Source organism: Pollachius pollachius (genome assembly GCF_949987615.1).
Source record: "Pollachius pollachius genome assembly, chromosome: 4".
In the NCBI taxonomy this organism is placed as follows: domain Eukaryota; kingdom Metazoa; phylum Chordata; class Actinopteri; order Gadiformes; family Gadidae; genus Pollachius; species Pollachius pollachius.
Window position 1 is genome coordinate 28174080 of NC_136937.1, and position 11065 is coordinate 28185144.

The following is an 11065-nucleotide window of genomic DNA, read 5'->3' on the forward strand; positions in this document are numbered from 1 at the left end:
TAGGTGTGAGTGTGTTTGTTGAGCCAGTGTGCACCTGCACCGGGGTTTTAAATATTCTGCAACGTTTTACATCCAATAGGCTATTAATATGAATTCATATGTAGGTTATATAATATTTGTATACATACGTTATTTTACCCTATTATAACAATAAAACAATGCTGTCAAATACTAAACTCATTTCTCTTGTACTTTTTTCCGAGTCCTACCAAATGTTACTGTGTCCCCTCCCCACTCTCACATCTCTGACATAGGATCAGGGGGAAGGAGAGGTTTACACAAGGGCACGCACACACACACACGCAGCGCAGCGTGTGTGTGGCTGCAAGGGGAACTGTCTTTGCCTAAAATAGCTAGCGCTAACATTGCTGCTGCTGCTGCCACAAACACATGCATCTATGCACACACACAAGCACACACACACACGCACGCACACACACGCACACACACACACACATGCACACACACACGCACACACACATGCATACACTAACACACATGCAGACACACATGGGCGTGCGTGCACACACACATACACAAAGAACCCCACACACACAGACACACGAACGCACACACACACGTGCATACACAAACACACACAAATGCATAAACAAAGACACACACAGACACGCACACGCACACACTCCTCTCTCGCTCTGTCTCTCAGCACGTGTTCTATATCCCCCTGCCCCACTAACCTTGTCCTCTCCTCAATAGACACCGTTGTTGACCCTCTCTCTCTTTCTCTCTCTCTCCCTCTCTCGCTCTCTCTCTCTCTCTCTCTCTCTCTCTCTCTCGCTCTCTTCTCTCTTCTCTCTCATCTTTTATCCTGTGTATTATCTGTCTCCCCTCCTACTCCCTGCTCTTCTCCCCACCCACCTTCTGTCTCTCCGTCTCTGCCCCTCCGTTTCACCTACTCTTCTTCAGTCAGCTATTCTTAGAGCAGATAAACGGGAGATAGATAGAGAAAGAAAGAAAGAAAGAAGGAAAGAGAAAGAGATTAACTGTTATCTGGCCCTCGACCGTCCATGCAGACGCCAAAAGCACCCCAGCGCCGTATCTGACGCCACACATTAAGGAAGGCACTGTCCAGATGCCTTATCCGCGGACACAGCCTGGCCTGGAGATAAGGCGCCACGGGCAGACCAGGCTCAAGACAGGCTGGCCACACACTACACCAAAACCCGCTGCCTGCTGCTGCTGTTTCTGCTTCTGCTGCATTGTGCAAAGTACAAAAAAAACAAGGAAGTATTTCTTTCCTAAATTTACCTTACAATACCCACGATTTCGATCTTTCGATCTTGCTCCATTTCGGCTTTGTACCATTACTTATAGTATTGGGTTGTAAGAAAACCCTTCAACTGAATTGAATTGAGACATTTACAGAGACAGACAGACGGACAGAGAGAGCGAGAGAGACTGTTGGATACGTATGTGTAACCGTATCACTTAAGTCAGTTGTCTATTACAAGTCCTTCTACTCAGATCTGTGAATACTTCATTAATAGTTTTTGTGCAAATCACAAGTCACATTATGGTTGTATTATTGACTCAGTATAATAAGCAGTACAATTAGCTCACATGCAGAAGCACTTATGCACACTGGCTCTAAACGCTGTCATAAACGGCGTGGGAATGGATTCATAGATGTGAACACGCGCTAACACAGGCATACAGACGCATAAACAGAGTTGGTGTGGTTAGTGTGTGTGTGTGTGTGTGTGTGTGTGGGGGGGGGGGGGGGTGTGTGTGTGTGAATGTGTTCGTATGTGCATGCATGCCTGTGTGTGTATGTATGCGGTTATGGTTGTGTGCATGTGTGTCATCATGAAGGATCCTAATGACCCTCAATTATTCATGAGCTCATTATCGATTTCTGTAAATACTCAGTGTGTCACTTTTGCCTTCTCTTCCTCCGGCGACATCAGGCGAATACAAGTCAGATACATGAATTTGATCGTAGACTCCCAAAACATTTACAACTTAGTCTCAAGTTTATGAAATTAAAGTTTGATTCAGTTTGAGGCGAAAGCGGGTGTTTAACTGCACCTAGTATTCTACTCAATTAATGTATAGTGTGTGTGTGTGGGTGCGTGTATTTACCCGGCGCTTGTATGGAGACATTAGTTTAGCTTGGCCCTTAACGCCATCTAATGGTTTGTGTTGGTATTACAAATATCAAAAATATAAAAACCGAAATAGGACATTTTTTCAAATAATCAATTAATATTAACATGTATTGAAGAGGTTCTCTTCTGCATTATCCATTGACTGTGTGGCTTTAAAGGTCCCATGGCATGAAAATTTCATTTTATGGTTTTAGGTTTTCTAACATTATTATGAGTTCCCCAAGCCTGCCTACGGTCCCCCAGTACCTAGAAATGGCGTTAGGTGTAAAAGGAGCACTAGCTATCTTGCTCTGCCTTTGAAAAAACAAAGCTCAGACGCGCCGATTTGGAATTTTTCATGACATGTTACCTCCCCTTTCTCTGCTTTGCCCAATGAGATACGACCGTGCGAGCGCCACGTGTGTGTGTGTGTGTGTGTGTGTGTGTGTGAATACACACACTGTACCGCAAGTGTTGTACACTTCTTTGTTATTTGGATAACCGTTCTGCTGTTTGTGTTATGGCGCATAACCAGTGGCGGGTAGAGGGGAGCGTGTCTATGTTCCCCTGGGCCTATGTTCCCCGGGTCCTATGTTCCCCTCTTTGTATGAGACTGGAGATCATAGGACCCTTCGTTAAAAAAGGCTTTTCCCAAAAAGGGTCCTATGCTCCCCGATATGTATGTGACCAGGGTCCTTTGTTCCCCTCTCGGGAACAAAGGACCCGGGAAACATAGGACCCTTTTTCAAAAAAAGGGTCCTATGTTCCCCGGTCTGTTACTTTTTCCACCATTACTGCCAAATTCCATGGCAAATAGGCCTATGTAGGGCTACGGGCTGTTTGACGTGCATATGCAAATAGGCCTACACGAGGAAAGATTGGGTCAGGCGTGGCAAACCTGCAGGTCTCGAGCTGCATGTGGCCCTTTGGCTGCTATGTTAATTATGCCACTTTATCTTGGACCAAGGGATCCTTTCAATGAATGTTAGTTCAATCAGTAGTGATAAAACTTGGATCACAAACTCATTATTTAATTTATAAGCACACCCAGAGAGAGCAGGCTCCACCATATTTCCTTTTGCTTTCAACGTGCGATAGTTGAGGTGCGTCGCAGTGCTCAACAAATAAAGGTTAAAAGGTTAAGACGGGTATTTAGCAGTTGTTTTTCCAAAAGAGAAATGGACTTGCAGCTGAGGGATTGAACCCCGGTCTCCCTGATGTCAGTCGGGGACGTTAACCACCGGTATATAATACCCCAAATATATTGGGGTATTGACCTTTATGTAACCAATGCCAACTAGCATGTGCTAGCTGGGGACGGTCAGTAAATCCTCACCCCCCTAGCATTAAGACCGCTTCTTACCGCTGAGTTGGAAACCTAGGCTTTTTGCCCAGTGGTTAGAGTTTGACTCCCAGGCCATGGGTGTGTTGTAGTTGATGGGGTGGCAGGTTCGAGACTTGTGAAGCCCTATGTTCCCACATTTCTAAGGATTTTTTTTTCACTGAAATTTTAATAAAGATTAGACCCCAAGTTCCCACAGCCCAATGGTCCCACAGCCCCATGTTCCCACATTTCTGAGGATTTTTTCTTTTCCGAGAAAAATTGGTCCCTATGTTCACACATTTCTAAGGATATTTTTAAATTAAGGCCCCTATGTTCCCACATTTCTAAGGGCTGTGGTAACATAGGGACTAATTTAAAAAATAAATCAATAAACTCTTAGAAATGTGGGAACATAGGGCTGTGGGAACATACTGCCTAATTTTCTTGGGGAAAAAACACCTTAGAAATGAGGGAACTTAGGTCTGTGAGAACCCTTGGTGTCATTATTTTTTCTCGTGCTCTTAAGCCTGTTGCCTATCCTAACTTCTGAAAATGCTCATGAATTTGCTCATCTATTCAAACTGCTATGCAAAACCCATGCCATTAAGCCTATAAAATCCCTTTACTGTTAAAGTGTGGGCATATTTATTGATGTGTGGCTCGCAAGAGTGGCTTAGATTTGTTTTCGGCTCTTCATGCTGGACCGGTTAGCCCCGTCATAGGCCCGAGCTAGTTTATTACCAAGGAGGAGACCATGGGAAAGTTAGACCGGGAGACCGGGGAGGAAAGGTTTTGGTTCTGGACGAATTCAGATACCACAGGCACCGCACCAACCAACAAAATATCAGATGGAGATGCTGGTGAGAGAACTGCAGGGCAGTACTCCGGACCAACATCTTTGATGTTGAGGAAGAGGATCCTAACATCATTGTGCATGAGGTCGGTGAACATGTGCATCCCCCGGACAGAGTAAGGGTGCACAATGCCGATTTCTGCCAAGAGGTAATTGGAGAAGTCGAGAGGGAACCCACAGTACCCATCAGAAGGGTCTACGATGCCCGGAGAGTAGCTCTGCAGCGGCAACGTACACTCCAGGGTGGAGGAAACAGAGGACCACCACAAGACTTCCCGTCAGTGAGGTCAGTTATGGCCAGAGCACGTAAAGCTCTGATGGCTCCCATCCCACCTACCGTTGAGGAAGTGAGAATTTAAGGTCCATGGGCAGAGACATGGTGCAGGGATCAATTCCTGTTGCACCCAGATGAGGATTGGGGCGTCGCAGTCTTTGCCACTAAGGACAAATTGCAGAAGCTGCAACGCTGTGGGACCGTTTACATGGATGGAACATTTAAGTCCTGCCCACGCCCCTACAATCAGGTGTTTACTGTGCTGGGGGACGTGCATGGCTTCGTTGTTCCACTTGTCCATGTTCTGATGGGCCAACGCACAATCGGACACTCTCCCCAGGCGTTCCAATGTGTCAACCGTGGAACAAGAAGAATCACGCACCACCACTGGAGACCTGTAAAAGTCGTCTGTGACTTTGAACCGACACTGATGACTGCGCCGGAAACAGAGCTTCCAAGGGCACGAGGGTTGTGGACGCTACTTCCACTTCAACCAGGCCTTGTGGAAGAGGGTGCAGGGACTCGGACTGGCTGCTGCATTCCGGCACGACCATCGGTTGGCCGCAATCATCCGTAAAGGTGATGGCCCCAGGCCAAATGCCAATGCCACCAGTCCAAAATAACTTTCACCTGCTGCTTCACCACCGCAACAATAGCAGAACCGCCCAGAGCTGCAGGACTTTCTACTGTATGTCGGCAACACGTGTGTCCACAATGGAGCAGCATTCCCACCGGCAATGTGGAATGTATACGAGCGCAACATGGAGCAAAGGACCATGTTGCATTCAACAACCATGTTGAATGTAAGTGATTAAATCTGATTTTCTGATTAATTGAATAATCGGCAAGCACACATTATTTTCGATGCGTAGGCCTAAGCCACTATCAACATTTTTATTTAAAACCGATAGCCTTTATGATGATATTATTATGTTTGTGATTGTTGTTGCTGTTATTATTAATATTTCAAAGCATGACATGGCCTACATTAAGGGTGTACGTTACATTAGCCTACATTAACACTGTCATTATTTTCATGCATAACCAATATACAGGATGAGAGTAAAAATTATCTTTTTTGTAGCTTACCATCGCACTCTGAACAATGCTGTTCAAGTGTGCCACCCATCGCTGTGGATGTTTCTTTGCCACCTGAAAGACCAGCAGCAGCTTGCTGAGGAGAAGCTGGAGATGGCAGACCGGGGTGATCCTCCCCCAATAAGGAGACGCAAGTGGAGGGAGTTGGAGTTGGAAGTTTTCCGTTTTGGGCCTGTTACTCTTTAATTCGTCACTGTCAGATTTAGAATCTTAATATATATATCTTCTTATATATTTATTTTTTTCATGTTACCTGCATTATTACTGTTATTATTTTAATTAATATTAGTAGCATTTTATTTATTTTATTTTTTGTTATCTTGCAAGGTGTAGTCATTGTTCAGAGTGACCTTCTTCTGGATGGGCTGCTTGTCTATGAAGTAGGAGCCCCATCTGTCTTCTTGAGATACCTATGTTGTGTTGTTCCTGTTTTCCCCTCCTGAAGTCCAATACAAGACTAAGTTAACAATTAAATATATGTTTTGTAAATAAAATGTGCCAGTAGATCATTCAATAGATCAGCGACTCAATAGTTTCTGTTCTTTAGCCTATTAACACACATGGTTGTTGGTCGCTTTATGTTTCTTTCTAATGAAGGTAGTTGGTTTCTTGTTCTGCCTTGATGTAGCCTATTATATATATTTATATTTGTATAGCACTTTATATCTGAAACAGATATTTATACTTTTCGTACAGCACTCTTATCTGAAACAGAATTAATTAAACAAATTAAATGAAACGTTATTAGAGGTGAATGTATACTGACATTTTGTTTTAAACTCTCCACAAGGTTGCACAATACAATGGAGAACAGGTAGGATAATACAAGGAAAAGCTAAGCCTCGATGCAAAACAATAGGGGTAATAGGGAAATTGGGAAAAATGGGGAACATAAGACCTTTTTTGGGAAAAACGGGGAACATAGGACCCTTTTTGGGAAAAACTGGGATATTGGGCCCATTTTGGGAAAAACGGGGAACAAAGGACCTTTTTTCTAAAAAAGGGGAAGATAGGGGAACATAGGAATGACCCCGGGTAGAAAGTAAAAACTATACTCAAGTAAAAGTACAATTGCTTCCTTCAAAATCTACTTGATTAAAAGTAAATGTTCCATTTAGAAAACCTACTTGAGTAAGAGTAAAAAAGTACTAAGTTACTCAAATTACAAGTTACTTCACGTTTTTGTATTGCAGTGCTTGGATCAGTGAAAAAGACATAACGTGTGTGATGTGTGAGTGAGTGAATGAGAGAGAGAAATATGCACTCTTAAAACATTTCTTCATTGTGTGTATTGTTCATTAAACATATATACAACAATACATGCAACAAAATTAATTTCATGTCATTTCAAACAAATTGACACACTAAAAATGTAAATTGATTTCAGCTCTGTGCCTATGACAAAAGGCAAGAGCTTTGTAGGAACACTACCCAGGATGGCTTGGTTAGCTGATTGGCCAATCAGATTTGTCTTGACGCGATTGCGATTCAGCCTACGCATAGCATGCACAGGGGGCCTTCCCTATGTTCCCCAGGTCCTATGTTCCCCGGGTGCGAAGGGTTAGGGTCGGGTTTAGGGTTATGGTTAGGGTTAGGGTGAGGGTTAACCCTAAACCTAACCCTAACCCTAACCATTACCAATAGGAGGAGAGCCATTCTCACCAATCAAAGGCGAATCAGAGGCGAAAAAGGCGGTACTTGCCCCTACCATCCTACGAAAAAATGATTTGCTTGCCGGATCCTATGTTCCCCGGTCACATACAAAGTGGGGAACATAGGATCCGGGGAACATAGGACCCGGGGAACATAGGTATGCTCCCCATGCACGCACACTCCCAGCCAGACAGCAGACACAACAACGACGAACAAGTTCTAGAGAATTGTCTGCAGAATACAGAGCCTGTGTAACATTGTATCTTTGGAATTCTATAAACTCTAGCCGACCGTGTCTGCATCCATGGCCTTTCCAGTCCTCAGTCCCAACGTAACTGTCGACTTGTCTCCTCGGCTATGGAATCGCAACAATGTTGCAACCTAGGGAGGGCGCGTTGCTTACTGTACACTTGTATTACAGTCAACGAAGATAATGTGTTTATCAAAATATTCATTTTAATGAAGGCACAATGTGTAATTGAGTAAAGAGTGGAATTCTAAATCAAATATTTACTCGAGTAAGAGTAAAATTACAGACTTAAAAAAGCAACTTGCTACCCAGAAAATATATTTTTTACTCATTTGCGTTACTTGTAACGCGTTACTACCCACCGCGCATAACACGTTGGGTTCTGTGACATCTCTGGTATTTCCAAAACTAGATCCTAAGCGGGGGTTATCTCAGCCATGATTGAGAAGCAATTGGGGGGAAAGGAACTTTGGCTTTGACTCCCTGACATACATGAACCGCGACATGGAGGAGAAAGGGATTGACCGCGATTGTCCCCCACCCGAACCCCGCTGCCCGCTGCCCGCTGCCCGCTGCCGAGGCACCACCGCCTCGGCAGCGGGCGGTGGTCATCTATATCATATTATATGATATAGATATCTATGTATAAGATGGTATTATTTGATACAGAGCTCCAGGACGCACCGGCTCACTGGAGTGTTCTAGAATATTTACAGAACACGGCCAAAAGCTGTGTGCACCTCATCATTTCCATGCATCCACTGTAAACACTAGCGCATGTTGCCGTGGCCGCAAGCTGCTCAGGGCCACGCCCCCACCCTCCACATTGATCCGCCTCTAAAAAACAGCACGTTTGTGGAAAACTCATTGTGGGACTGGCTCTTAGTGGCTATAATTCTGCACCAAGGCTGAATTTCTTGAACGATTTCAAATACTGTATTAAGGGCCCACTAACACCTATATATAAGCATCAATAAAGTAGCATGCCATGGGACCTTTAAGTGTGTGCGATCGCGCGATGTCTCGCGTAATGTTCCTGTTCCAATTTTCGAGCCGTATCCTCATAACCACCAGATGGCGCCATAGTTAAGTTTTAGAAGTTGGAGAGAACGCTCGTTCAAAGAAGCAAAAGAACAAGTTAATTAATCCCTTTTTAAATTAACCTTATTTATAGATCATTTCAACACATGGATTATCGATCAAGTACGGAACTTGTAGTGGACAATGAAGTGTCCTGTTATTCTACAAACATAATATTATAATCGTTATCAAGGAATCTAAGGAAAGAAAAAAAGTTTAACTTACTAAATGTGTATTCACTGTTAGATCAGGTAGTTTAGAATACGGAGGCCTTAGGCAGAGTGGAGTCAGAGAGCAGCACACACAGGTCGCTCCATTCTCATGTTATAGGTGAGAGGGGGAGAGAGAGAAAGGGAGAGAGGGAGAGAGATAGAGAGAGAGAGGGGGTGAAGGGGGGAGGAAAGATGGAGCGGGTTATTGATGTGCGTGTTTGTTTTCGTGTGTTTTCGTGTGTGTGTGTGAGTGCGTGCGTGTGTGTGTGTGTGTGTGTGTATGTGGGCGTGCACACGTGTGGGCGCGCGTGCTAATGGGCGTGCACGTACGTGAGAGGGAGTACGTAAAGGGGGCATCAGGCATTAATACAGTGTAGCCCTTCAGACTTCACCATATCGCACTGTGGGACTGTTTCAAGTCCTGTCTCAGCGGGAGACTGTGGACTGCACTGAACAGCTCGTGACTAATATCGACGCGCGCTATGAATGAATCAATAGCCTGTTGCCTTGAAATCGAGGAATGCCCTGTGATGTTCTCAAAGGATCCGCTGCATGATGGGGTCACTGTGCGGGACGGGGCTAATACAAAATAAAACGGGCCTTTCGAGGTGTGTGTTTTCTCATCGCGGGCAAATAGATAGAGTTACAGTCGGATGGGGAGAACGCTCTATTGGCACTCTCCTTAACCAGAGCCAGATGTTGCACGCGGCTCCGCCCTGTCACTCAAACGAACCGTGACCAATCACCGCGGCCCTTAATTCCCCCACTCCCTAACCCCTCCCACCCCTCGAAAGAGCCATGTAACTTCGGGTCCCTGTAGCAACGACATGCGCATCCCCTCCTCTCTTTCCATCTCTGCACCCTTTTCGCGTTGCGTGTGTGTGTATTCCATTGTGTGAGTGTGTGTATGTGTCTCTCTCGCGCTCTCTCGCTCTTTCCAGTCCGCGCTCCACGGCAGTGGAGCTCCGCTCGGTCCGTCAGTGTGTGGGTGTGTGTGTGTGTGTGTGTGTGTGTGTGTGTATGTGTTTGTGTGTGTGTGTAGTATAGCCCCTCGATCTTCGCGGTGTCCACTTTAAACCCCGCAGCCCAACAAAAAAAAAACTTTCATGCAGAGCTTTTGAGCTTTCTCCCCCTCACCACTCACACACCCCCCCCCCCGTCCCACAGGCAGCGATAATGGCAGAGGGGACGACTGTGAGCCTCTTCCTGCTGTCCCTGTGGTGCAGCGCCTCGGTCACCACGGCCGTGCAGAGATCGGACATATTCCCGTACGGGACCCCGAGCGGAGACTTGACCCTGGCCGAAGGAGACGACGAAACCTCGAAGGTCCTGACGCTGCCCAGACCTCTGTACTTCTACAACACCCAGTTCAGCGAGCTTTATGTGAGTACACCCCCGCGCAAAGAGAACCCTTTGGTTGGTATTAGGGTTCATCTTTTACATCTGGGTTTTGCGGGACTGTGTCTCATTGCATGCTAAACGGGGTAACGAAATGTGTGTGTGTGTGTGTGTGTGTGTGTGTGTGTGTGTGTGTGTGTGTGTGTGTGTGTGTGTGTGTGTGTGTGTGTGTGTGTGTGTGTGTGTGTGTGTGTGTGTGTGTGTGTGTGTTAGGGCATAGATTACATAACTATACGCGCATTCTTGGAAAGTGGCAGGCTGGCTGGGACGAGTGAAAAGAGATGCAGAGGGCTGCAGAAGTCCGTGTCCTTGCTCAGTTTCTGTGTTACACTTTTTTAACGGGATGCCGGCTACCCGCGGGGAATTGTATGAATTTAAGGCAAGCCTAACCCTGACTTCCTGAGGAAGAAGTCAGCGATTAAAGAGGTCCAAACGATGGCTCTTATTATGAGCAATGGCATTGTAAAATCATACAAACACGATGATTCCTTTAAACAGTTTGGACTCATAAATGCTGCGTCGTTGAAAGTCCGCACTTCTCATCATCACGCAAGTTCAGAGGACACTAAATTACACCGTTCTATCCGGCTATGTGCTGCTTTGCACCGCAGATCACTGACCCGTCCACCCTGATGGTAAACGATGGGTTACAGTCCGTGTTTCAGGTCCATGTTAATAGATAGAGTAATGGGTTGGACATGCCCTCCGGGCGGTGGTGTTAACCAGGGCCAGATGGCCCAGACTGATAACGAACACAATGCGGGTTCGCACAAGGAATAGATTAAGGAACGGGCTTTAACGCCGTGTTTTATCCC

General features: G+C 45.5%; 1 protein-coding gene across 1 annotated transcript in view; it reads left to right on the forward strand.

Moving 5' to 3' along the window:
- Window positions 1-9751: 9751 nt before the first annotated feature.
- The window catches only part of nid2a (nidogen 2a (osteonidogen)), a 45521-nt gene continuing 44207 nt past the window's right edge, over window positions 9752-11065 (forward strand). Inside the window, exon 1 of the mRNA XM_079734792.1 lies at window positions 9752-10235. Coding sequence (XP_079590918.1) covers window positions 10029-10235 — 207 coding nt within the window. The 5' untranslated portion in view covers window positions 9752-10028. The remainder of the gene's footprint in view (window positions 10236-11065) is intronic.